General features: G+C 48.9%; 3 protein-coding genes across 4 annotated transcripts; 2 read left to right on the plus strand and 1 right to left on the minus strand.

The window, feature by feature from the left end:
• Positions 1–2,127: 2,127 nt before the first annotated feature.
• LOC122387879 lies at positions 2,128–4,215 on the plus strand. The gene is made up of 2 exons (XM_043378497.1): positions 2,128–2,774; positions 3,430–4,215. Exons 1-2 carry the CDS (start codon positions 2,546–2,548, stop codon positions 3,906–3,908), a joined length of 708 nt encoding a protein of 235 aa, XP_043234432.1. The 5' UTR covers positions 2,128–2,545; the 3' UTR covers positions 3,909–4,215.
• Positions 4,216–5,419: 1,204 nt separating this feature from the next.
• On the plus strand, positions 5,420–10,915 carry LOC122387882 (alpha-L-iduronidase-like). The gene is made up of 9 exons (XM_043378501.1): positions 5,420–5,550; positions 6,451–6,551; positions 6,857–7,127; positions 7,448–7,654; positions 8,317–8,442; positions 8,681–8,817; positions 9,119–9,246; positions 10,250–10,449; positions 10,765–10,915. The coding sequence occupies exons 1-9, from the start codon at positions 5,420–5,422 to the stop codon at positions 10,898–10,900; spliced, it is 1,437 nt and encodes a 478-aa protein (XP_043234436.1). The 3' UTR covers positions 10,901–10,915.
• Positions 10,916–12,419: 1,504 nt separating this feature from the next.
• On the minus strand, positions 12,420–24,050 carry LOC122387880 (adenine DNA glycosylase-like). Of its 2 annotated transcripts, none has more exons than XM_043378498.1 (8): positions 23,980–24,050; positions 17,599–17,757; positions 17,201–17,388; positions 15,163–15,351; positions 14,660–14,840; positions 14,122–14,346; positions 13,496–13,800; positions 12,420–13,227 (listed from the first exon to the last, which is right to left on the minus strand). In XM_043378498.1, the coding sequence occupies exons 2-8, from the start codon at positions 17,747–17,749 to the stop codon at positions 13,078–13,080; spliced, it is 1,389 nt and encodes a 462-aa protein (XP_043234433.1). In that variant the 5' UTR covers positions 17,750–17,757; positions 23,980–24,050; the 3' UTR covers positions 12,420–13,077. The 2 variants fall into 2 exon arrangements, with proteins under 2 accessions (XP_043234433.1, XP_043234434.1); XM_043378499.1 differs by lacking the exon at positions 23,980–24,050 and adding an exon at positions 18,347–18,677.
• Positions 24,051–27,775: the final 3,725 nt, after the last annotated feature.

Here is a 27,775-nt window from a genome sequence, read left to right on the forward strand (position 1 = left end):
CGTTTCAGGCAAGATAAAAACATCTCCATTATAAAATTCAATATCATGATATGGGTTTTAACCCGCGCCGTGCTGGTGGCCTGAGTTTTCCGTGTCCGTTGCTGGGGGGGGGAGGGGGGCTTTTCACGTCCCCCGTGTAACTCGGCTCCTGGGCCACGTAGTGACACGCGGTAAGCGGCAATCGGAAGAGCGTCAAAAATTATGACGGAAGTACCTACTGCAGTCAAGGTCAGGTCAAATGTCAGGCCACCGGAGGACATCAAAGGTCAATTTTTGTCTATTTCAATAATTTTCGAATCACCCGACTGCTACTCGTAACTCGGGAACCAATAGAGCAACAGCGCCACGGAAAAGCGCATTCGATAGCCCTTTCACAGACCTTCCTTATCCTTATTCTCAGATTTGATCTCAGGTCAACGCTTTAGCCTCCAGAGTCCACTGGACAAAAACTAAAAATAGAAGTTTTCACGAATATGTTTTTTTTTTCAGTAATAACTTTTGACTCAAGAGAGCCACGACATTACTTTTGGCAGCATCGTATTCTTCTCTTCTCGTCGAGACGCGTTGAATGAACCATAAGTTGACCTCGAAACTTCGAAAGGTCAATCTGAAAATTTGACCTCAGGTAAAGGTCATGACCTGACCGGAAAGGGTCATGTTGCATATCAATCGATCCGTATCGTCGAGCTGTACACAATTGACGTGTTTTTAACGCTCTAGCACGTCTCTATCAAAAGTTATAATAAAAAACTGATGGTGACTTTTCATGGCCTGAGATGACCTCAAGGGCACACAGAGGGATCACAGGTGCAATTTTCCGATTCAGTGTGTCATGTTTATTACCTAAGAACCGATGTTTGAGAAGGCTTAGAAAGACATTCGTCCAAAAGAGGCACATTTCAATTTTCTCCCATTGTCTTAACCCACGAGCCGCTGGGGGGGGGGGGGGGCATAAAGTTGCCCCCCCCTTTACGTTTTGTGGAATATCTCCGAAACCTGATGAGCTACGAACGTGAAACTTGGCATAGCTTCAAATGAATACCTAGGCAATGTTTGAAGAAAGTTTGGTGGTTGTAGCATCTAAGATGACGTCACAGTGACGTCATAAAGTTTTGTCGTTTTCCGATATGGACCGTTTCTGATGACGCTGAGCATGAAACTCAACTGTAAATGAACTAGACAGCACCTGCTGTCATCCTAAAACGTCTAAGTACACTTCCATCTAGTTCCTAACCAATAATCGGCCCTTTATATTCGGTCCCACATACCTGATGTATCGTGAGGAAACCGAGAGTCGCAAATCTATATTTTGACTTATGACGTCACTGTGACGTCATTTCAAATGGCATCGACACCAAATTTGGACACAACCTTGGCTAGGTATTCAGGAAGATGTGTGCAAAGTTTCGCTTCTCTATCTCTTCGCGTTGCGACGATATCGCCGCGGAAGTAAAGGGGGGGGCAACTATATGCCCCCCCAGGCGGCCGGCGGGTGGCGCGGAGGCCCAGCGGCCGCCGGGTTAAAATTGACCTGACCTTAAGTCACAGTTATAAAAAAATCCGATACATATGTTTTACATATACTGTTACTCTTATCAATCTCTGAAAGTTTCAAAGTGACCAGAGGCCAGTTTTACCAACAGAAAATAACCGTCTGCCGGATTTTTTTTGCCTTATGACCGCTTCACATACCTACGGAACGTACATAAACGGTAAAGCACTCTCCGCTTACGTGCCCATTGCGTTTATGCTCCGTATGTGAAGCGGCCTTCCGGCAGGCGGCTATTTTTCTGTTGGTAAAACTGGCCTCTGGTGACCTGACCTTGAACGACCCTGGCCCTAAACTTTCACATGTGCGGAAAAGACGTATGAACAGGTGTACCAAAAACGGCAGAGCTGCGCGCCGCCGTTTTTTTTAGATATTCGCAAAAAACGAGGGGAGGGTTGTGACGCCCCCCCCCCCCCCCCCAGCACGGTGCGGGTTGATAGAACCGTCCGGAGTCGGAGTCGATTTTTGAAGCCGGAGTCGGAGTCAGAGTCGGAGTCACCCTAAAATCCATCGACTCCGCAGCCCTGATTTGAACACACATTTGTAACATCTGGCAAAACGAGCCTGGCAACCTGTAGGAGGTAACAGTCAACACAACAATGAGCAAACTGAATAGCTGCCAATGTAAGCGTCTCGGCGCAATGTCTGGGCATGGCACCATGGTATTTGTCACTGTTTCTGAAAGGTCACATCGAAAAGCCAATTATACCTTCGCTCAGGCCCCGGAGACGTCAGCGTCTGCAAAGGGAACGTCCATCATACACACCTATAGGGCAGAAACATCCGCCAGCCGACTAAAAAAAATGAGGCCGTCATTTCTCTACCTACGCCGAACAGCGCCGCTTGCCACCCCGGAGACGCGCACGGCGGCCCGTCAGGTCGCCCACTTAGCACGTCAGTCGCGCTGGGTCTGTCTGTCACCGGCGCGGCCTTATAACACCGGGCAGGGAGTCTGCGTCACCACAGCCTCTGCTCCGCTCTGCTGCCGGCTACACGATGCTCGCGCTGACCCTGCTCGTGACCGCGCTGGTCGGCCTGACCTCCGGCCGGCCCAACAACGTGCGCACGAGCGTGGTGGCCTCGCAGACGGACTGGACGCGCGGCGGCTCGTCGCAGGTGTCCCAGGCCCAGGGCCAGGCGGCGGCCAACTCGATCGGCGTGCAGACGGCGCCCGGCTTCAACCAGCGCGACGACCGGGCCGCCAACGCCGCTATCGCGCTCCAGGGTCAGTACAAACGGCACGGGACACTGCAGGCAGGTCTCCGTGCAAATGTCGGGGTAGGGAGAGGTCCGTGGATATGGGAGGGATAGAGCCAGGTCACTGGTCAGTGCCTATTATGTAATTTCAAGTAGTTTGGAAACAAGTTTGCTTGCGAGCGCCCAGGGCGGCCACGTTGTTTTAGCACGGACTAAAATGAATGTAATAAAATCAAAGATATTCTTAATTCCCTTTTTTCTTTGTTTTCACCGTTCCGGCATTTGTATTGCCATCAACTTAAACGGTCACATCGAAGTTTGGGATCATAATAGCCGGTAGCCGGCCGTACCTGGCTACCGGTGACTGTGCCTGCGGTGGGCCGATGGGTGGTCCAGGATGAGGGTGCACTAATACTCATGATTAAAACAAATGTTTATACAATTACATGCATTTCCACAATACAAATAATGCGTCACACAAACAATACACAACTTGCAGGTGCATCAGATTAATGCACAAAGGTATCCAAATGTCCGACTTTAATTTGTCCAGTTCGTTAAAAAAAACTAGTCCATTTCAAGACGATTAAGTCCTTTTTTAACGCACCGTTTGCGTGCAAGCTCACGTTGGTCCCCACGACCCCCCATCACCGACTAAGCATCCACGCCGATCCGTGTTGCAGGTGCGTCTGTCGGTAACGGCGACGTCAGCCAGGCGGGCGGCGTGACCAGTGAGACGCAGGGTCGGCTCGGCAACATCGGCACCCTGACTACCTCCGTCAGCAACGGCCGGTTCAACAACGCGGCGGCCACGGCGGCGCTGTCCGGCGGCGCGGCGGCCGCCCAGCAGGTCAGCCAGGCGGGCAACCTGGTGGCCGGCGGCCGGACGGTCGGCCAGCGCGGCGCCAACCTTAACCTGGCCACCGCCGGCTCCGTCAGCACGCAGACGGGCTCCCGCGGCACCGGCGCCTTCGGCAACACGAACGCCGTGCAGACCAACGCCGAGCACGTGGGCCCGCTGCCGGCGGCCGGTCTGCCCGCCGCGCCCGGCGTCATCCTGCAGGGCGTCGGCACGCCGGCCCTCGGCAACCTGCGCACCACGCCGCCGCCGCCGCCCATGCCCATGATGATGATGGGAGGCCGGGGCGGCCACAGGGACTAGACTAGGCCCGTGATATACCTGTGCATCACCGGACTCTGCAGCCAAACTATGACGGAAAGAATCGTGTGCGAGAGATTTACGATAAACGTAAGTCAAATCTACCAATAAAATTTGAACACGCATTCATACAACTGAAGTGTAACGCTTGTACTTATCAACTTCCACAAGCAACGAAGTAAATTGCAACCACGCATAAGAAGTGTGAAATGATGATATTTTGTACGTTAGATCTTCCAATACATACCTGTACCTACACCTGTTGGTAAATCATCTCTTTGTCTGGGAAAAGATGAAGAACGTGCTGTAAGATGACTCCAGAATATAGCAGGCAGTAATTCGAGGGCAATTTTAGGCAAATAAATGGAGAAGTTAAATCAAATATATAATTTAAAAAGGCACAATTTACATTAAAATAGTCCTGAAGGGCCACCGATTCTGAGGGGTCGAGAGTAAACTATACGGTCGCAGCACGTCGAATGCTCATAAACGCAGCTAGCCAATCGCATGCTTAGGTATACTAAGCGATAGGTGACCGACCTGCCGATGTTTAATGCAAATTACTTAGCACGGGAAAAGATTACGCTTAGCACACTGCACAGCAAGTTATAAGCATAACTGTATGCATCGCATCACAAACAATTATAAAATGTAGGTATAACATTTAACGTATTGATCGACAGGTTGTGTGCACGAAAAGAACGCGTAATAAGTAGACGTAAATTATAAGTTTGTATTATATGTAGATGATTTAATTGTGATGTTGATTTGAACGTTTCAATGAGGAGTTCTGATGAGTTTCAGACACCCAGGCTACGTAAACACGCCGTGTTTAGCTGAAACTGGGGAGGGGAGTGAGAGAGGGTGGGATGCCAGGCCTCGTGATCACACAGCTGGCAGCACGCTAGCTGAGGAGAGTGCGGCTCTTCGCTCAGCAAAGAGTGCGATCGCACGGTCAGCAGAGACTTGACGAGACGTGTGACATAACGTGCAAGTTAGAGGAGTATCGCTGGCAAAACGGTCGCTGGCGAAACAAGGCGAAACGGTGACGACATCCAGCAAGTGCATCTCTGTTTTAATCGCATCAGCAAGCATCCCTATCCGCGTGCCTGTAAAGGCGGTACTGAGCCAACTGTGTGTCAGAGTGGCGATCCCCCCGAGTCTCTGGTGTCGTCGCAGATCGCCGATGTCGCCTCTCCGTCTCCGTCTGACGGTGTGGTCCTTATTGGCGGCCCTGGCCGGGTCCGGGGTCGGAGCACAGGCCGTCGCTGATGTCCAGGTGGACGCTAGCCGACCTGTTGGCCCCCTACCCCACTTCTGGACGTCCACTGGCTTCTGGTAAGTGCAGCAAATACTCGTAGTCGAGACGATAAAATAACCGTAAACGGGAAGGCCTTAACGTCGTGTTTTTTTTTTCGTCCGTGTCACTTCGATTCATCAGTTCACACGCAAAGATGAATAAAAAATAATTATCATACATCACAGAAAATAATGTGCACCTTTTCAGTCCAGGAATGCCACATCAGAACCCGAGGAAGCTGACTGGTCGTGACGTCGTCACGAGCCTGACGCTGATTGGTGGCCTGCCGTGGAGGGGTTTACAGCAGGTGCGGGTTCACTGGCTACTGGACCTCGTGAAACCAGGGTGAGAAGAGTGGAATCAATTTGTCTATATCAATAATAAAAATGTAGGCATTCGCTATAAATAACCGTCGGGGCATTTTTAAATAGCCATCCATTTAATTCCGTTATAAATAGGTGGAGCAAGAATTGATACCGCTGGCATGGTAAAATTACAATCAAATCAACCAATTGAAAACGAGTCGCTGATTAAAATATATCCAACTTTCTATTTTCCTGAGGAAGTGCTGGAAGCCAGACATATAACTTCACTCATCTGGACACGTTTCTGGACGCCCTGGTGTCAAATGGACTGAGGCCAGGGTTCGAGCTAATGGGCAACCCAGGCGGACAGTTCACCGACTTCCTCAGCGAAGACCAGCAGCGGAGATGGACCCAGCTCGTTCGCGCTGTGGCCGAGCGTTATGCAGGTGGGTACAAGCGGTCCAAGCTATGCATTCAGTTGCTTTATTGCTTACAATATTCACACATTATATTAAAATTTATACTACGTGAATGTAAAGCATCAGCCGCTCAACACCGCACCGAACGGGCGCGCCCAGAATCCAGCTTCATGTAATGCGGTACAGCATACTTTCAGGCGTTCGCCACTAGCGCCATCTATGGACCGTAAGGTAAGCATAAGTACCCAACCAACCGCTTGCAAAGGAAGCAAATCGATGGATGTGTTTGTTGTGTAAGTAGGTACTCAAATCCCAGGTCAGATATGATAAGAGACATAATTGACTTGGAACAATAAATCAAACGTGCCAACCTCGAGGGTATGTACCAACAATAATGCGGATATTCAGTAGCCCTGGTATAGTTATTGATACCGTTTACAGCATCGCAAATCTTTTGTTTTTTTCTATTGGCTCATTGATAAAGGCACTCATTGACAAGACCATGTGGCCGGCCCATGAAGCACAGGGCGCTACGGCATAGACGAGGTCCGACAATGGAACTTCGAAACCTGGAACGAGCCCGACCATCACGACTTCGACACGCTCAACATTACCGTGCCAGGTATGATGATGAAAACTAGGCCTTTCAGTACTAAGCTAAAATACCTGTACTAAGCCAAATTAGGGCAATAGCAATATTGATAAACTAAGGACAAGGTAAAGAAAAGTAGTATCCGGTAACAAACAAGCGAATTTGTGGAAGGTGAACAACGCACATTTTTGGCCGTCATACGTAGAGCCTTTCTTGCATTGGACGCTACGCTATAGAAACGGTGCTCAACTGCTGACGGATGTCAGAAAATCATCGTCAGCGATTATGATTAAGCTCCAAAGTGTGGACATCTTCACAACCCCCATTTTCGGCAGGGTACCTCAACTATTTCTGGGCGAGCCGGCGCGGGCTGCGCGCTGCCGACGACCGGCTGAGGCTGGGCGGACCGGGCGGCTCGTGCCGACCTCCCCACTTCAGCACCCTGTGCTGGGCGCTGCTGAGGCACGCCGCCCCACAGCTCGACTTCCTCTCGTTCCACCGGAAAGGCGAGCAGGAGGTGCGCTCCATCCTCTCTGCCGAGGTGCAGACGCTGCGAGAGCTGCGCGCCAGGTTCCCCGGGGTGGAGCGGCTGCCCGTGTTTAACGAGTGAGGACCGCCAGCACTAGTATCGTCACTGCTGCTATGCTAATGCCAATTGGAAGATGTCCTCTTCACTTCAGAAGCCTAAGTTTTCAAAGATGAGCTTCCTATGTGCCTTTGAAAAAATACTCTCCGACAAACGGCACCTTCAGAACCGACGAAGACTATCAGAATCAAACATACTTTAGCAGAAAACTAGTTCACAAATCCAGGTTAGACCATATAATATCACTGAATCATTTATCAATACACTCAGAGTATAACAAATGTCGCAGTTGGGGACGCGTTCATGTCCTCCCGAGTCATCCCACATGCCTCCCCCGCAGCGAGGCCGACCCGGAAAAGGGATGGTGGCGGGCCCGGCCGTGGCGAGCCGACGTCACCTACGCGGCTATGATAGCGTCCAACATCATCAGACACCAGCTGTGGCGCACCGCCACCGGCAACAAGTACCACTACAGCCTGCTGAGCAACGACAACGCCTTCCTCAACTACCACCCTCACTACTTCCAGCAGAGGACGCTGTTCGCCAGGTATAGAACAAAAATACGCCGTCAACCTTAATCTAAGTGCCTTAGGGTAAACTTGAAATGAATCCTGAGTGTAGCAGACCATGGTTTGGTTGAAACTATGGTTTAATTAAAACCCTATGAATCATTCATTAAAGGGACCCTCCCACCTTCAAAAAAGTTAATGAATTGGCATGAAAGTGATGTCGCTCGGTTCAGGAAGAGCGAAAACGAATATCTACCAAATTTCATCGAAAAATATTCACCGGTTTTCAAGATATTAGACTTTTACTATTGTTTACTTTCTGAGATCTCCGCTGTTTCTAGCGACTTTATTTGAAAGTGCGGCATTTGTTGCGCGCAAAGCAGCATATACCACCGCGTGCTACCAAACGTTTTAGTAAAAGATTTAAAAATCGTTAGACCTCCGCTGACGTCACAAATTCTAAGGGGGCATACCAATGCATTAGCCCCTTAGAATCCGAAAACTGCAAGTTTGAAATTCCATATCTCCGAATTAAAGCATTTTTCGATGTTGTGAGTGCCCAAACCGGTATTTTCAGGCCATGGCCACCAATTTGGCTATCTCAACTCAAAACTAATGTTAAGGTGGGAGGGTCCCTTTAATGATGCGCTCGCCATTAACGATTCACCGAGAGACGAGGTGACAGCGGACGGGTTTTTAGGTTTCAGATGAACCGGACGTCCGACAAACACTCGGAGTTTGTCCTGAAGCCGAGCTTCTCCGTGATGGCACTGCTGGCCCAGCTTGGATCTCGGCAGCTGAAGTTCGCCGCCAAACACATGCCCAGGTAAAAAAAGTCTGAAGGCTCTCAAGCCTGACAGGGAAGATAATTGTGTAGGATAAACGAAATATTCCACAAGGAAAAAAACTTAGAGCTCGGCACTAGGCAGGCATAACTAGTTCTACTGGGTACCGCCTAAACAAACTGATGTCTGAGGTATAGAAGCGAAAGAAAATATGACTTTATTATCAGTATGTCGAATTCAGAACTAAATAAACGCATTGTACCCTACATCGGCCTGCAGCTCACTATACGTGCTGCCGTCCATTGGTGACCAGGACAGATCTCTAACGGTCCTGCTCAGCCGAGGAGACTCCGCCGAGGAACCACGGCCCGACACCAGCGTTCATCTGCACATCAATAACATCACCATGCCGACAGGTAACCGTAGCGAGCAGGATAACCATATACATGCTACTGAGAAGAGTAAATGAAACGGAATAGATTCGAGATGAAATCTTTGGAACAGGTGCTGAACGTTTGTATCAGACAACTGTGTCGAGCTGAGCTCTGTTGAGCCCGCCCATAAATTAATAATAGGAACAGGTCAGATTTTGAGTTGAGGAACAAACGGCTAAGTTTGACACGCTTAGCCTTTGACACGATCAGAAATTTCATCTGTTGCGTGCGAACTTTATCCTGTCGTCGCGTCGCGAGCGTGAGCCTCTGACGACCGTTCCAGGTCAGCAGTGGTACTACACCGTGTACACCATGGACAACCGTCTGACCAGCCCGTACCAGGTCTGGGCGCGGCAGGGCCGTCCCGTGTTCCCCGACAGGACACAGCTGGAGGAGATGAGACAGGCGCAGGTACGAAAGCCAGTCAACCACAATACAGAACAAACAGCGCTTGTGAGATGGCATAGGATGCTTGCCGGCTCCTGTCATTGCATTTGCGTTTTAATTTTAGTGCAATGCATGAAGCATAACACCAGTATAACGCCTTTTGGGGCGACTAACGGAGCGAGCGAGAGGGTGAGCCTTGCACGTGCGAAATTTCGAAGGGGTACCTCCAACTGACTTGTGCACGGCACCTTACTAACCGGTCTCTAGCGATGTGCCAAATTTGAGCACAATCGGCCCAGCCGTTCTCGAGATCTGAAAGCGGCACCCTGCACGTGCGCACGTGCAAAATGGGTCCCGACTGACTTGTGCACGGCACCCTACTAAACGGTCCCTAACTGTGTACCAAATTTGAGCGCAATCGGTCGAGCCGTTCTCGAGATCTGGAAACGACCCCTGCACGTGCGCACGTGCAGCAGCACCCCAACTCTGGCACATGGATATGTAGTGCCTAGTGGGTGCCTACCTACATGCCAACTTTCAGCGCAATCGGCCAAGTAGTTACCGAGATATTGCAACAATTACAAAACTGACACCTCTTCGTTTTGCACGTGGCACGTGCATGAGGGGTCACCCACATGCATCGGGAATAGTCCAATACTTGGTAGAAGGAATGAATCTACCCTACAAAATTTACCGCATGTAAATCGGTCAAGTGGTTGCTGAGATATAAGCCTCGCAAAAGCGTCCGCACGGCCGGCCGGCCGCTCATACTCAGAAATTTCCGTTATTCTACGTAAGACTCCGCTCGCTTCGCTCGCTCCGTAACGAACACCTCGATCACCTACAAATAGCACTTCAGCGCCGTCAGTTTAAAGTATAACATTTTCACATCCTTAAATGCAATTTGATTTGACAACCAGTCCTGTTTCACGGTTTCTCATCCTGTGCCCGCATCCGGCCTGCACATCACCCTGTGACCCATCCCTGTCGAAGTTTACCACGACCTTTGACCTAAGCCTCCCCTCAGGGTCTTCGTCGCGTGGGCCCACCTCTGCCGCTCCTCTCCAGCCGTTTATCTGTGAAGCTGCGCCTGCCGCTGCCGTCTGTCACTCTGGTACACGTCTGTGGCACCGGCGACCAACCGGGACCCATCACTGGACTGAGGGTGCAGCCAGTCACACGCGGAGAGGTGCTGATCGTCTGGGATGACCGATTGGTCGATACCAGGTGGGTACGAGAACAGATGGATAGTACTAGTGTGGAAAAACGGAACGATGGAGGATGAAACCAGCCGAGAACGATGGGGCAGTGGCAGGACAATAATTGGCCATTGAAGGACAACTTAACTCCGAGCAATGGCGAAAAAACGTGAGCACGTAAAACTAACACCATCGAAAAATTCAGCCCACTGATGCAACCTTGTCAGTCGACAATATTGACGGAAGCAATCATGACGTAGCACTACGATATGAACTACTTTTGTCTGGTCTCGTCGACTTCATACCGAGAGACCTATCTCAAATGGTCCCACTCGACCGACAGATGCATTCTAACGTACGAGGTGTTCTTCCGAGCCGAAAACGTGACCGACGAGAAGTTTCGTCGAATCAACCCATTGGATACGATTTTCAACTTATTCCAATGGTCCCCAGATACGCCAGGTAAGTCGAGCAAGTGAAGTGGTCGCTGGTCTAAGCATAAATGCTTTCCGAAAATCTACACAAGGACCTAAGCGAAGAAGTCATCCCATAGCAACTATTCAACATACAGGGTGGGCCAAAAAAAGTGTGTCACTTTTCAGCAGCTATTTCTCGAAAGTGGTAAGAGATATCAAAAAGAAACTTTCACGACTTAAAGAAAATCGATTGACAAATTATATGATACCCATTTTATGAAAAAGTTTCAGTCGAACTGATGTTGCCATCACCATTTCAAAAATGGGATATGTGCGTCTTTTATGCTTGCGCATGTGCTCGAAGCTCAAGGCCCATCTGAACGCGCTCCAGGAAGCTGACGCCCTGACCCTCTCCGCGGTGTCTGCTGTCACTTCACGCACGTACCATGATCGACGCTGACACGCAGCTCCTCCAGGTTACGGGGCTTGTTGCGATAGACGCTGTCCTTGCAGGCTCCCCAAAACCAGTAGTCCAGCGGGTTGAGGTCAGGACTGTGAGGATGCTTTTCGCTTCCCTTGGTGATCACGCTACAAGCTTTGTTCATGCAAGATGTAGCGCCACCGCACACGGCCCGAGAGACACTGCAACTGCTCCAAGAGCTCTTCGGTTGCCACGTGACCTCCAAGGGAAGCTAAAAGCAGTGGGCTCCTCACAGTCCTGAACTCAACCCGCTGGACTACTGGTTTTGGGGAGCCTGCAAGGACAGCGTCTATCGCAACAAGCCCGGTGGCCTGGAGGAGCTGCGTGTCAGCGTCGATCATGGTACGTGCGTGAAGTGACAGCAGCCACCGCGGAGAGGGTAAGCGTCAGCTTCCTGGAGCGCGTTTCCGGATGGCCTTCAGCTTGGCGGTGCCCACTTCGAGGACATGCGCAAATAAAGAGATGCACAGATCCCATTTTTGAAATGATGATGACAACGTCAGTTCGATTAAAACTTTTCCATAAAATTGATATCATATAATTTGTCAAACGATTTTCATTAAGTTGTGAAAGTTTCTTTTTCGTACCTCTTACCACTTTCGAGAAATTACTGCTGAAAAGTGACACACTTTTTTGGCCCACCCTGTACATGTTCTCTATATCACTGAAAGCATTCATGATGAAACGAGTTATCCATGATGATGTGTTGAATTGGAAGTCAGCTAAAAAGTATCTTATTGAACTGACGACATATGAGTAGCTGCTGCTAGTCGCTCTCGTTGTTCGATTATTATCAGTGCTCCTATGGATATCATCTCCTGATTACATCCCACGCTATTTTCAGCAGAGGGTCCCGATCCCACGCGGGGCCAGTACAGAGCACGAGCCATGGACTACACCGGCGGGGCCGGGCCCTTCTCACCGACAGTCGTCTACTGAACGGAGGAGGACCTTAGCGCCCACGATCTGCCGACTTGTCCACCCAGCGCAAAATGTCACGTCGGCAGTCCCAGCGTCATTAAATTGTCAGTCATCACTGAAAACGCCTGTCAGAGGGAAAAAAGCTTACCGATGAACAGTGAACACGATCGGGTAAAGCCATTGTATGAAAATTGTAACAACTTGTATATTGCGTTCTGTCATGAGCCAACAGGAGACACGAGCTTGTAAAAGACTTACAAAATGTTCTGCTACATGGTAAATACCACAGCTTATCATCGGGTATGTTTGTTTTGCGCTGAATAATCAGCAAAAGACCATCGACAAAGCAATGGCACAGGAACTCCCAATGAGAATGGCACGAAAGTCTTTCTGACTCGTTTCGTATCCCCAGTCAATGCTATCTGCGATGGCTTTCAGGTACTCGACATGGTTACTTCACCTCTAAAAAATGATAGAACATTAGGAGTTACGACTATGGAAAATTCACTAAAACTCGGCAAAAGATCTACAAACGACGTCACTCAAAACACGAGGCACGAAAACTATCCATTATCCACCCTATCTGGAATAGGAACCCAACATAGCTTGTCTTGAGTAGCTTCACACTCCGACGTGCCGGTTAACGGTAAGGCACGTCCCACCAACAGCTGCTCCGCCCCGCCGAGCTACTCTCTCTACGCATTATGGCAAAACGTCAATACCGTTGAGCCCCACTGGCCGCTCCCTGAGGCACACCAGTGTCTCGTAGCAGCATACCATAGGCACTGACCTCCAAGAGAATCGCTGCCTTCCCAGTGAGGTAAGACACCCCGACAGACTAGTTCTGTTCCGCCTCTTCTGTGCGCCGACGGCGGGTCGCTGGCCCGAAAAACGATGTGAGTGACGCCTGCCGCTTACCGTCAGACTTCTGTGTAGTCCGGGCAAGGGTGCGCTTCGGTGTAGACTCAGCCTCGAACAGCTTCAGAATCTGGCGAAAGATTTAGGAAGGGTAAGAGAAGAGAAGGTTGAGCTAGACGGTCACATTAAATACAAAGAGAATAGCTAGAATTAGCGATAGGTTTGCGAGAAGGCTAGGAATAGGAATACGGCTTAAACAAAACGGCAGCCAGGACAAGAGCTGTGGACCGAATTCACAATGAAAACGAAACATAACGAGCAAGCACCAGCAGTCTTATTTCAACCAAACACACAAATCAAATCACAACACACACACTCATTAAATTCGCTGCGGTTACCTTTCTGACCGGAGTGGGGATGCCGGCCTGAAGCAGATCCTCTCGCGACACCCAGCGGGCGGCCTGGTATCCCTCGGGCACCGGCGGCTCCTCCGTTTCCCTGCTCAGTGGGGCGGAGCGCGCCCGGTACACTCGGCGAATGTGACTGAATATGTGGGTGATGTCCCCCACGGGTTGGAGTGGGCCGGCCGGCGGGGCCAGAGAGCCGCTCAGCAGGCGGCGGAGGGCCGAGTCCACGGCCGAGTCTGATGGCTCCTCCTCTGATAGTTGGACAGAGGGGAACTCCCACAGTGACGCCAGTAGACCTGGTGGAGCGACACAGCGTGTTAATCAAGGAAGGACGGTAACGGTGAAACCAGCAGGCGATGGTGTGCGAATAGCAACGGGCGCTCTTAAATCAGAACAACGTTCAACAAATATTTCTTTATAGCATTGAGGCGTAAAGCCAAACCAACTCGCATTGAGTCAAAACATTTATACTAAACCAATTCTAGCCTAACTTATTTCAACAGCAACGGATGAAAAAGTGATGCATTATCCCCCATCAGGGTGACATAATAATTTTTATCATTCAAACGTGCAAGCAAAAACGGTGTCAGAAATAGGCAATAAGCACCGCCACCTACCTGATTCGGGCCGCTGGCAGAGCAGGAAGCGGCGCCGGTCCCTGTGCAGCACACAGGTGGCCACCTGTTCAGCGCGCGGCGCTGCCTTCCGCGGCTTGCGGGGGAAGTTGAGCACTCCCCGCTCCGTCTCCCAGAGGTCGGTAGGCAGGCAGAGCGGGCACGGTGAGCCGCACTCCTCAATGTCCACGACCGGCGCCGAGACGGCCGAGGTGGACTTCACGGGTCCTACGGCAGAACAGTGCCCATGATTGGAAGACGTTTGAGCAACGTGATGACATTTCAGATGTATTCACTAATAAAACAGTTAAAAGTAGAGTCGGTGGTACGCGCCAATCACAAAAAACATACATGTACAAAACTTCCGTAAAATGCAAGTAGTTCCACGGTATCAGACGAAATTTTCGACATAGTCAGCGGCTCGTGAATCCACAAAATAGCCAATAGCGTGCAAAGTTACACGAAGGGCAACTGAATCTACACTACACCAAGTTCGATTACGTTCCCAGTCCACCGAAATCCGTCCGTCTCGGTCACTCACCGTTACGCTGGCCGGTCAGCCTGTACGCGGCACACTGCGGCCGGACCGGGCACGTGCGGCAGGCGGGATCCCGCGGCGTACACACGGTCGCCCCCAGCTCCATCAGGGCCTGGTTAAAGTCGCCAGGCCGGTCCGGATCCACCAGCTCACCGGCCGTCTTCCAGAGCCAGTCGGTCACCGGCTGCCGAGGCATGATACGGGACTGGTCAACAAACAAACAAAGGTAGCGAACAAACAACAAGCGATCAAACCAACGACGCTACTGGGCTTCCAGCTGCCACTGTTAAAATTTTATCAGTGGCGACTTCAACAATCAGGAATCAAACATGTCTTTATCCCATCTTTGCGGTCAACGACTAACGAAAATGAAAGTTGAATCCGTCAAAATTCAGGTCTACATCGTAAGGGGCTTGTTGTTCTTTAAGTTCCAACGTTAAGTTCAAGATTAATAACGACCTTCACGGGTCATCTCCTCACCGACACCGCATCGTCGATAAACCCACCTTGGAGTCGGAGGCGGCTCCGACGGCCCGAACTCGGGCCATCACGCGCACCACGTTACCGTCGACGACGGGCGTCCGCTGGCCGAACGCAATGGACGCCACCGCGCCGGCCGTGTACCGACCGACCCCGGGCAGTCGGAGCAGGGCCTCGGCCGAGTCCGGCACCCGGCCCTCCAGGTCGGCACATACCTGAGTGCGGAGGTCAGGGAGAGTGAGCAAAGGAACAGGAGGTCGATGGAGGGATAAATGACAGCTTTTACTGTTCAAAGCTCACCTACTCCATACAGGTGTAGGGCTGTACAGTTGTTCACCACTTCAACATTATTCATTAGAAGCAAGCTGAGACCAGGAAGATGCCAGGCTAGACCATGGCAAATGAGTGAAGTGAACAAACTTCTTAGTTTCAACTGGACTTACATCTTTTGCTCTGCATCTGCACAAATTGACCAACAATGCAGGGCCTATTTTAACATGTTAACTGGGGGGGAGGGGGGCAAATGCCCCCGCACTCAACAGAATTGCCCCCCTAGTCGTCGAGATTTGCCCACTATAAAAATGGGCATAAAGGAACAGGGTGACAAACATACTACGTAAATACTGTGACTTGTTTTGCAATGGATGTCAAATGAGTCAGTCTGTAAGTAATGACCAGTGGTGTATCTAAGGGTGGGTCATATGGGTCATGACCCCCCACCCTCTTGGGGCCCGGGGACACCACAGGCCTGTCAGGGGCACCACAGGCCTCTTGGGAGCACCATCAACCTAGCAAGCACCATAGGTCTGCCAGGGGCACCACAGACCTGCCAGGGGCCCCACCGGCCTCGCAGGGGCACCACCTTGGGCCTGTCAGGGGTACCACCACAGGCCCGCCAGGGGCACCATAGGCCTGCCAGAGGCACCATAGGCCTAGCAAGGGCGCCACGGACCTGTCAGGGGCACCAGAGGCCTAGTATGGACACCACATGCCTGGCAGGGACACCACCGGCCTCGCAGGGACTGGGACACCTTGGGCCTGTTAGTGGCACCACGTGCCTGTCGGGGACACTCCAGGCTTGTCAGGAGCACCACAGTCCTGTCGGGGCCCAGGGGCACCACCGGCCTCACGTGGACACCACCGGCCTCGCAAAGGCATCATGGGCCTGTCAGGGGCACCACGGGCCTGTCGTTGGAACTTCAGGCTTGTCAGGGGCACCACAGTTCTTTCAGATGCACCGGCGGCCTAGCACCATGGCACCATGTTTGGCCGAGGTCGCGATTCGGCGTATGTCGCCTCGCATTAGCCGCGCGTTTGCAGTCTTTTCGTGGTTTCAAACGTTCAAACATGGGATATGATGTTGCTCCCATGCATTAGGGTGGGTGTCAAGATCACCGGAAGGTCAGGTCAGATCATTTACCTTTGATGACCTCGGTTCACATTTTCGAGTTTTATATGTTTCTAGGCTAGTTTTTGGAGCTGAATTCGAATTAAGCAACCATTTGACCATTTACGAAGTAGTTTTGGTGCCTTCGTAACATGTTACGAAGCTGTCAGAGGCGGTTGCCACCTACTACGAATACCCGGCAAAACCCTTACTGGTTGACCTGACCTGACCTGACCTGGCCTAAATGCATGAAGACATCATCTATGATCATAACTAACATGATATTCGTGATCAGCACCCCGAAAAACCATAGCAGCCACTCTTTACGATGCTCTAACAGGTCCCGATTTTCCCGACTTTTGGGTCAATGACCTGACCTGGAAGGTCAACCGATGACCTAGGACCTTAAAATTGGGTATAATCGGCTTCCTTTCATCACGGGCAACACGGTCGTTTTTTCCGCGAAGCTCTAGCTCGATCAGGGGCGAAACGGCAAGGGGGAGGGTTCAACGGACCCCCCCCCCCCCTATACGCTCGCTACTGGAAACACCAATACGGGCGAGGGTTAATGGATTATTAAAGACAATTTTCCAGGTTGCCCCCCCCCCAGTCAAATTCCCTTAAAATAGGCTCTGCAACAATGTACAATACAAAATAAGCACATAGGCTTAATTAACCTTTTGAGCTCCTTCATGAAGTCTCCTGGCTCTGGAGTAGTAGCCCAGTCCTGACCAGACCTTCAGAACTTCGTCCAGGTCAGCAGTGGCCAAGGCCTCAACTGTTGGCCAGTTTTTCATCCATTTATTGAAGTACTCCACCACAGTGGCAACTTGGGTCTGCTGTAGCATGATTTCTGAGACCCAAACTGAAATAATAGCTCAGTATTAGAATGTAGGCAATAGACATCAGTTAAAACCTGACCTAGCTAGGAGACACATAATATAATACTGGCATGATTGTGCAACATACTTAGCTAATGAATGCATAACTGCATCGTGCAGTGGCTAAACCACAACTTCACAAATCTGTGTTATGCCAAAATGAAACAGCAGAACACCTGAATTCAGTAACTTACCAGCATATGCTTTCTTATTGCTATCTGCTTCCATGGCTGCAATGTCCCTCCATGGCAAGGATCTATGATTTTGATCATACCATTTCAGAAGGCTCTGCTGGAACTGTAGAATCTCTGAAGCTGATGCATCATGTATCCTTGGCATTTTCATCCTGAAAACTAAATCATGGATTTTTCAATGCATGTGAAAAGTGGTCTCATAGCAAAAGGCAAGCTAGTTCAGTTAAGCGATATATCCTGTATTTATTTATAGTGCTAAATGCAATACACACACTGCCAAGCTCAGGGCATCCCACTCAGAAGTCTTGAAGCCATAGTGTTACACTACTTGCTCGTGGGCCTTATTAGCAACTGGATAAGAGCAGCTGGCTGGCCAGCTGATGACGTACAATAGCTATGGGGTTTATTAATATAAACATGGTATTAGATGGAAATGGACACGAAAAATGGCACTCAGAAAAATTATTAAATAGATATTATGCCATTTTTATCTAGCATCGATAAGTAACAAGCTCTGTTAGTGCCACCAAACGGCACCAGCTGGCAAATGATCCAGAAAATAGTACAGCCCACTCGCCTGCATACAGATAAAGATAAATAAAAGCTGGTTATTAATAGACTACATGAATCAAATCAAAGTTTCTGATGAATGCAATTTGTGCCAGGTTCTTCAGGTTTATACACCTCAAAGTACTGTGTCCATTGAAAGGAATGAAATGGACTGTTTCCAAGTGCCCAAATAGCTGACCTTTATTTTCAAAACGGATGTGTGAGAACACAAGATCAGTCGGTGACACACCAGGGAAATAAGCTAAAATTAGAGCGCTCTATTTATTGCTCCCGCTACTTCACCGTCTCCCATAGGGTCCTGTGTTGAGCTGGTGTCGAGGCTCTAAAAATGACGCCGATTTTTGCACCCTTCTCACGAAAACCGCTCGGACCGCCTGGAAACCAATTGTTCCGCTCTAAAAATTTCATGATCGACGGGAAAATGAATGAGGAAAAGATTGGTCCTGAAATAATTCTGAACTCCCTGTAGAACATATCGAAATATGGCTGCAAACTAGGAGCATGTCAAAATCGACAAAACAATACAAATAAACTTACCGGGATTTTTTTATTTTCCATGCATCTGTGTATGAAATCAGTCGGTTTTTCGGAAAGATCATCTTCTGTTTAATAAATAATTCCACAATTGCAATCGAGAAAAAAAAAAACATTTCCGCTGTGACAGCAGTTTTGGCATTGTGCCAGTAGTGTGGCGTGCGCGGTGATGCGTGGTCGTCGGGACGGAGTTGTGAGTATTTTCGGTGTTTTAAATGGTTGATGGCCATTGGAACCAGCTTCATATTATTTCCTACAAATTTTTGCATCAAATTATTGCTTTGAAAGACCATTGAAACCCCTTATCTCTTCATGAAACACGATCATATTCATCGTCGACGAAAATGGCGCGGGACTCCATGTGCATTCCGATCGAAATAAATCGTAAATTAAATAATATTCGATGATAAGTATCATATTCTAGTGACACATTTTCATAAAATAAGGCATAAACTTTGCAAGGAAGTCAACATTGGATAATTGGATTCTTATTTTGCTCACATATCCTTGTAGTAGTCAAATGGCTCAATTGTTAGATAGATGTAAGTATATGTTTTGGCTTGATGTTTGCTGTGAAACCACCCAGCCACTTGCTGGTTGAGTGGTTTTCTGATGATTACCTGATAATCATTTCTCCTTTTCCTTAAAAGAAACTAAAATTCCTTTCAAAGTAATCCATTTTAATGAAAGGCGGCTTGCTCATTGGCATTTCATGTTCTTGTTTTGTTATTGCTGGCAGTATTTTGATACAATAATGCAATATGAATTTTTTTGCAATAATAAAACCTAAGACAAACTTAGTTAATGCGTCAATCAAACACCCAACAGAAAGATTGCGAGTCCTTGTGACGTGAAGTAGAATATTCTATGAATATGTTATAGAGAATATGCCAAATATTAAATTAATTATTATTTGATACTGATAGCTGAGCAGGTGAATTATGCCACAATATAATTTCATTTTCTGGGTTTGAAATAGCCGGCAGTATTTTACTTCAACAAATGTAATATACATGGAATACATGTTGTTATGTTACCTATGTTAAAAGTTTAATAACAGCCAACAGAAGGAGCTGTTTCAGCAGATAATGTTTGTACCTTATGCATTACCTTTCTTTTCTGCAGGACCATGCTTCCGCTGGGTGGTCGACATTTGCCTCCTGAAGAAGTTGAGCAACATGAAGACCACCAGATGAGGTGTCTGCAGTTCATGTGGAACTCTGCAGACTACAAGTGTTATGCCAACCACAACCAAAGTGCTGTGATCATGGAGGCATGAACTTCATGACAACACTTCAGATTTGCAGTTGAACCAAAGTGTGATTCAAACCACCTGTGGCATCTCACTCAATGTGTGAACAGTGTGATTATTGTGCAGTGTTCAGCTGCAACTAAGACATTTATTAGTGACTTGTTTTGCAATTAGCCACCAAAAGCATTTTTTTGGGCTGGCTGCTGTAATTTGTTGTGCACTGCGCAATAGTGGTAGTGTTTTGTCACTTGTCAAGTTGTCAGTTGTGCATGTTGCATGTTTCTCTTCCCTCGGCCCTCATTATCAGTTAAGTGGTGAATTGGCATCACTCAGTCTCCCCAGATCTCCATTGACTGTCTGTCAACCACCTAACTTGAGATGGTATTTGCTAATAGTGTCAGAAAAGAAGTGATTGTAGACATTTTTAGGAATATGAGCTCCGTTTCATGCGTGTTCCAGTGGTCATTTTGTCACATGTCCCATAGTGTAATAAATGGAAACTGTTGTTCCCTTTTGAAGGTACTCGCGGATGCAGAAAGCGTTGGGCCTAATTATTAAACGCACCCTCCTATCAGCGACGCACGAAATCGACAAATATCATCCTTTTTAGAACAGGAGGAAACGAAAACTTGTGAACATAGCCGTACCTACAACAGTGCATAAGGAATTGAAATTCTGGGAGTTTTTGAAATTCGGAGAAACTCAAGTTGTCGACAGGTATGCCCCCTTGCACGTCAAAGACCGCCTAAAAAACAAACGTCTACAAATGAAGGCAGTATTCGTATGTTCGTTGTAATTGCAGCAGCCGAGCAACATGCATTGCGGTCCGATGGCGAATTACACTCGTGCTCAAAAACTATGCCCGTAACTGCCAATGCACTTAGGTCATAGGTGAGGAGAGGAAGGGTTATGTCATATGTCATCATCATAGAAATGGCTTCATCTGAGCTGTGCCTATTGTTCATAATTCAACCAATCTATGCATTTCGTTTCTTGCAATCTATTCATGCTTTCACTCCAGCTTCAGAGTAATCATCCCATATTGTACGTCTTAAGATATTGATTTCTATGGCGGTTTGCAATTACTAGCCACGTCTCACCTCAGTTTGGTGGCCCCGCATCGGCCCACTCGGCCGCTCTAAAATTGACTTACGGAGGAGGATGGTGGCTTTTATTTTAGCTTCTCCGCCGACTGCGGGGAGCGCCGTCGCCGAGGTAGGAGCAATAATTAGCTTATGTTTGGGACTAATTTCCACGCTTCATTAACATTTTAATGTGATTTTAATTAATTCATGTTAATCTTTGACGCATTCTCTTTCTATTGATACCATCCACCGGTCTGAGAATTACTGCCTTGCTGCGTAAGAGCCGATAAAAGATCACGCTTTTAGGGGTATCTCTTCAACATGGGGCAGGAGCAATAAATAGAGCGCTCTACTTTTAGCTTATTTCCCTGGTATGTCACCAACTGAGATTACTTTATGAGAAGGGTATATACCTACTATTACTGTTGTTGTTGTTGTTGAAGAGTTAGGGCGCGCAGCACCTACTATTACTGCTTTGATGAGAATAAATAAATATCCCCAAATTAGAGGTGGCAAAATGTGGACCCGAGGACCCGGTCCAAAGAACCAGTCTGGACCCATAGGTAACGGTAGCGCAGGCGTCACCGATAGCTTCGGCGGCGTAAACAGTCAAGGTAGGTGTATTGTAAGTATATTGACATAGATATGGTAGCACTGTTAAATTATATGACGTCATTGGAGTATGAAAAAGTCTCTAGAACGTGTCAGGGAGGACAAAATGGGACTCGGCCGGTTCCAGCGGGACATATTGGGACTCAGCCGACTACCGCGGGACATAGTGGGACTCGGCCGGTCCCAGCGGGACACAATGGGATTCAGCCGGTCCCAGCGGGACACAATGGGACTCGGCCGGTCCCAGCAGGACACAATGAGACTCGGCTTGTCACAGCGGGACACAATGGGACTCGACCGGTCCCAGCGGGACATATTGGGACTCAGCCGACTACCGCGGGACATAGTGGGACTCGGCCAGTCCCAGCGGGACACAATGGGATTCTATTCGGCCGGTCCCAGCGGGACACAATGGGACTCGGCCGGTCCCAGCAGGACACAATGAGACTCGGCTTGTCATAGCGGGACACAATGGGACTCGGCCGGTCCCAGCGGGACACAATGGGATTCGGCCGGTCACAGCGGGACACAATGGGACTCGGCCGGTCCCAGCAGGACACAATGAGACTCGGCTTGTCACAGCGGGACACAATGGGACTCGACCGGTCCCAGCGGAACATATTGGGACTCAGCCGACTACCGCGGGATATAGTGGGATTCGAACTGGGACTCGGCCAGTCCCATTCCTATTGTGGGACCGGCTGAATCCCACTATGTCTCGCTGTAGTAAGCTGAATCCCGCTTTGTTCCGCTGTAATCGGCCGAGTCCCATTTTGTCCCGCTGGGACCGGCCGAATCCCACTATGTCCCGCTGGGACCGGCCGAGTCCCACTATGTCCCGCGGTAGTCAGCTGAGTCCCAATATGTCCCGCTGGGACCGGCCGAGTCCCAATGTGTCCCGCTATGACCGGCCGAATCCCATTGTGTCCCGCTGGGACCGGCCGAGTCCCACTATGTCCCGCGGTAGTCGGCTGAGTCCCAATATGTCCCGCGGTAGTCGGCTGAGTCCCACTTTAGTCCGCTGGGACCAGCCGAGTCCCATTGTGTCCCGCTGAGACAATTCGAGTCCCATTGTGTCCTGCTGGGACCGGCCGAGTCCCATTGTGTCCCGCTGTGACAAGCCGAGTCTCATTGTGTCCTGCTGGGACCGGCCGAGTCCCATTGTGTCCCGCTGAGACAAGTCGAGTCCCATTGTGTCCTGCTGGGACCGGCCGAGTCCCATTGTGCCCCCCCCGCTGAGACAAGTCCAGTCCTATTGTGTCCTGCTGGGACCGGCCGAGTCCCATTGTGTCCCGCTGGGACCGGCCGAGTCCCACTATGTCCCGCGGTAGTCGGCTGAGTCCCAATATGTCCCGCTGGGACCGGCCGAGTCCCATTGTGTCCCGCTGTGACCGGCCGAATCCCATTGTGTCCCGCTGGGACCGGCCGAGTCCCACTATATCCCGCGGTAGTCGGCTGAGTCCCAATATGTCCCGCTGGGACCGGCCGAGTCCCATTGTGTCCCGCTGTGACAAGCCGAGTCTCATTGTGTCCTGCTGGGACCGGCCGAGTCCCATTGTGTCCCGCTGTGACAAGCCGAGTCTCATTGTGTCCTGCTGGGACCGGCCGAGTCCCATTGTGTCCCGCTGTGACCGGCCGAATCCTATTGTGTCCCGCTGGGACCGGCCGAGTCCCATTGTGTCCCGCTGTGACCGGCCGAATCCTATTGTGTCCCGCTGGGACCGGCCGAGTCCCACTATGTCCCGCGGTAGTCGGCTGAGTCCCAATATGTCCCGCTGGAACCGGCCGAGTCCCATTTTGTCCTCCCTGAACCGTTCTAGAGACTTTTTCATACTCCAATGACGTCATATAATTTAGCAGTGCTACCATATCTATGTCAATATACTTACAATACACCTACCTTGACTGTTTACGCCGCCGAAGCTATCGGTGACGCCTGCGCTACCGTTACCGACCCATATGGGTCCAGACCGGTTCCTGGAAATTTTCTGACGGGTCCAACCGGGTCCTACCATAAACTGTACATCTTGCACACTACACATTATTGCAAAATATGAAGTGAACGTTTCTTGGCACACAGTAGCTCATGAGTACTCCCAGTGGGAAATAGGCTGCTTTACATGTTGCTACTAATGATACCTACAAGTAGTTTGTATCAATTGACTTTTGGGGAACCGGGTCCAACTGGTTCCGATTCCAACTAAGGCCGGGTCCGATTGGTTCCAGAAATATCCAGCCGGGTCTGGTTCGAGTCTGGTTCCCAAAATTTTCATCTTTTGCCACCTCTACCCCAAATATCCCGTTTTATTTACGCGCGCGCGCTCTCCCCTGCAAATTAGTCCGAAATTGAGACTATGGCGCCATATTTGGCTTTCTTCTAAAACGAACAACGTAACTAAATCAACAGCGTCTGACAATACCTTACAGGGTGTCCCGTAATTACCCGGACATTGTTAATTAGCGTATAAAATAAGGCAAACATGATTGCGTTTTTTTCTTTTTACCGTCCTATATAGTCAACTAGGGTGGCTGTGAAATAGCACATGCAATAGATACGCTTGTTACAAGATCAGCCGACAATGATGGAAAATGCCAGCCATTGCTGGTCTCAGTTATTTTACGGGTCTCCCGAAACTGGGTGTAGGCCTGTTTTCTTTGCTCTCTTGCCGGAGGATAATACGATCATATAAGATAAACTTGACATCAAAGTGTTCCCAGGCCATAAGGTATTATCCCCCAAAACAAAAATTTCTGCCTCCGCCACTTTTGCTGCGTTTTTTTTTTTTTTTTACATCTGGAGTGGAGAAGCTCCATGTCTGAACATTGCACAACCTTTGGCTTCCAACAGATTTGGTTTCCAAAACAAACCCGTTCATGGCCATTTGGTTCACGGCATCCAGTTTTCGCACTGGTAGAATATTACCGCAGTAGTACTCTGTGCTAACGGTTGTCTTTGGGCCATCATATCAAGCCCAATGAGTGCACGGTGGCTCAAAATGTCTCACAATTTGATTTTCGACGGGTGCCTGGCCGCCTCTGCTGTTGGGGCGTTGTAGCCATCGGACGTTCACACACGCCTTTTTCGGGCGGTTCAAATGACATAATACCTTCGTTAGACCACAAAGTGTGCTTCAATATACTGTTTTGTTGTATATGTGATGTTTTTGGGATTAATTGTAGTGATTTGCACTGCCTTTCCCGTAGTTTTCGCATATTTTTCTGGCGAAGGACCCCAAATTCCAAAATTTTGTCGAAGATAGTGGTGCAAAGTAGACTAATGTTTTGTAGATAATCCTGATCTATTGTTTAGCTAGTTTTTAGCTAGATCGGTGACGTTTGTTATCTATCACAAGCAACCACTTGCTTGACAACTGGTGCATGACCCTTTATGGCCGAGCCCAAGCTTGTCAATCAGGTTTATCTCTTGCTCTCTCTGGCTTCGTTAGCTGATATAATTGCGCTTTGCTCAATCCTAACTGCTTGCAGATCAAGGCCATCTATAGAAGGTACAGTCACTCCCCCGCCGACCAATCAGAGACAGATCCTGAGTGACGTCACCCCTGATGCTCGCAAGGGGTACTCCATTCCTTTACAACGTAAAAATGACTAACTTCATTTCAAGATTATTGATGGCACTCTACACATACCGCTCAACCGTTGATGGCAATCGAAAGCTCAGCTAATTTTCCAGCGACAAAAAAGAGTAGCAATATGCTAAGAAATGGCCGGTTTTTAAGATATAGACGATTTAAAAACCCTCTGCAGCAGCAGGAAAGCAACGTAAAAACGCATCGAGCTTATATTTTTACTATGAATAAATCATTTTTCAGTTAGTTTTTAGATGTCGTATAGATTTAAGCTACAACTTTATTACAATATTTTCATTACTTGGAACTTTATTTCAAAAAAGTATTTTCAAAAAAACAGGACGCGTGTATATCACACCACGGTGAGATTTACATAATGCATCGCACTGTAGTGTAAACCTCACCCGGGTGTGATTTACACAATACACTACTCCTGTGTATATCACACCAGGCGGAGTGTGATTTACACAGTGGGCCGGCAATGCGTAAATCACACCGGGGTGTGATATACACAATGTGCTCCTAGTGTGTAAATCACACCCGGGTGTCAGACCACGCAGCACCTGGGTGTGATTTACACAGTAGGCCCGGCAAATGCGTAAATCACACCGTGGTGTGATATACACAATGTGCTCCTAGTGTGTAAATCACACCTGGGTGTCAAACCACGCAGCACCTGGGTGTGATTTACACAGTAGGCCTAGCCAATGTGTAAATCTCACCAGGGTGTGATATACACTGTGTGCTCGGTAGTGGGTAAATCACACCTGGGTGTCAAACCACGCAGCACCTGGGTGAGATTTACACAGTAGGCACGGTAACAAGACACTTAATCAAACCTTAGACCTGACCTGACCTAACCTAACCTAACCTAACCTAACTTAACCTAACCTAACCTAACCTAACCTAACCTAACCTAACCTAACCTAACCTAACCTAACCTAACCTAACCTAACCTAACCTAACCTAACCTGACCTACTGATTTTTGCCTACCCGTGGATGAGGAAGAAGTTACTCGCATGAAGAGATTGCAAGCAATGGTAAGTCAAATATTTTTAGGTTAAGTGGTTGTGCATCAGGCTTCAGGCCTTCGGCCTGAAGCCAGATACACAACCACTTAACCTAAAAATATTTGACTTACCATTGCCTGTAATCTCTCCTAAGGCATTGCCTTCGGCACTGCACCGCTTCGCCACGAGCATTCAGACGTCGCTTTCCATATTGTATTGGTGCTTTTAAACTTGTCGGTCGGCAGCGAACCCACCGCTACCAAGGAAAAGCGAAAATGCGGGAAAAAGCGCCCGCGCCGACGGGACTCGAACCCGCAACATTCGTATCATTGTGCAAGCACCTTCACCACTAGGCCAGGCGGTCAGCTGATTCCGAGAGAGAGGACGCCCGGAATCCCGCCGGAATATTCGTAGTGCTTAGTCTGATCTGACCAATGGGCGAGCAGAGTCACTGCTCTGACCAATGGACGTTCAGCGTTGCTATGACGTCACATCGTGGTGAGATATACACACAGCTGCCCTCTCTGTGTATTCCTCACCCGGGTGTGATTTACACTACGTAGTAGATTTTGTGTATATCACACCGGGGTGGGTGTGATTTACACAAATGGCCGGTAATGTGTAAATCTCACCGTGGTGTGATATACACGGTCCCTTTCAAAAATGGCAGCTGTTGGTAAGTAGCTTGGGAGCGATTGTGGCGCACCGCGCTATTAATTGTCCTGAGGCCCCCTTATGATGTCATCAAAAGTGGAGTGACATGGGCCTGTTGCAGATGAGCTGCTGAAGCTCTCCAGCAAAAACCATGCCGAAAGTTCGTTTACAAAGTTGAGAACGGGAGTTGATTCATCATGGTTGCCTATTAGTGGCTTAAGCTGAAAACGGAAAAGGACTACTCTTACATACTTGGCTCTGGATAATAATTGATTCGAGTCGTTACCGGCCACCAAAAGCACACAGTCCCCAATCTCGATAGCTAAGGGATATCTTATAAAAGTATGATGCTTGTATATCATTAGAAACGAGCGCAGTCGTACTTTTAGCCAGAAAATAAATGTCCGGGTAATTCTGGGACACCCTGTACATTTTTCTTTGTACCTTACATGTATTTTTCTTTGTAAGTCACGAAATCATGTTGCATTAGCATGTTGTTATATAGAATGATGATTATGCAATTTACGAAGAATGGATATTTTTTTTTCTTAATCTGATATGCAATTTTATGGGGGGGGGAGGGAAGTGTAAAGCACGCAAAACACCAATCGCGTTTATAGACTTCATTGCCTTGCGTCACCCTTCAGATTTTATATAACTCTTTCCAAAATTGCCGTCCTGTGTGAAAGATTCGTTATCATGCAAACGTTGACACGTTTCGGCCCATTGTCAGCACATTTCAGGAAGATCAGCTCCGTTCCGTTGTCTGTTGATACACAAATTTTGAGGTTGCTCAGTCAGTTGATGTCGTTGAAGCATTTTTAAATTTTTAAACTCTGTATAGCGCAATAAAACCCATGCGAAACGCTTGC

The sequence above is a fragment of the Amphibalanus amphitrite genome, unplaced genomic scaffold (assembly GCF_019059575.1).
Source record: "Amphibalanus amphitrite isolate SeventyFive unplaced genomic scaffold, NRLGWU_Aamphi_draft 000301F_arrow, whole genome shotgun sequence".
Lineage (NCBI taxonomy): Eukaryota > Metazoa > Arthropoda > Thecostraca > Balanomorpha > Balanidae > Amphibalanus > Amphibalanus amphitrite.

Excerpts from the sequence above, each read along its gene's own strand:
- LOC122387880 (XM_043378498.1), bottom strand. The coding sequence starts at position 17,749 with ATGAAAATGCCAAGGATACATGATGCATCAGCTTCAGAGATTCTACAG. Across the intron at positions 17,389-17,598 it reads CAATAAGAAAGCATATGCTG|TTTGGGTCTCAGAAATCATG; the intron begins GTAAGTTACTGA and ends CTATTATTTCAG. Across the intron at positions 15,352-17,200 it reads TTCATGAAGGAGCTCAAAAG|GTATGTGCCGACCTGGAGGG; the intron begins GTTAATTAAGCC and ends CTCCGCACTCAG.
- LOC122387879 (XM_043378497.1), top strand. The coding sequence starts at position 2,546 with ATGCTCGCGCTGACCCTGCTCGTGACCGCGCTGGTCGGCCTGACCTCC. Across the intron at positions 2,775-3,429 it reads CGCCGCTATCGCGCTCCAGG|GTGCGTCTGTCGGTAACGGC; the intron begins GTCAGTACAAAC and ends TCCGTGTTGCAG.
- LOC122387882 (XM_043378501.1), top strand. The coding sequence starts at position 5,420 with ATGCCACATCAGAACCCGAGGAAGCTGACTGGTCGTGACGTCGTCACG. Across the intron at positions 7,128-7,447 it reads CGGCTGCCCGTGTTTAACGA|CGAGGCCGACCCGGAAAAGG; the intron begins GTGAGGACCGCC and ends CCTCCCCCGCAG. Across the intron at positions 8,818-9,118 it reads TAACATCACCATGCCGACAG|GTCAGCAGTGGTACTACACC; the intron begins GTAACCGTAGCG and ends CGACCGTTCCAG.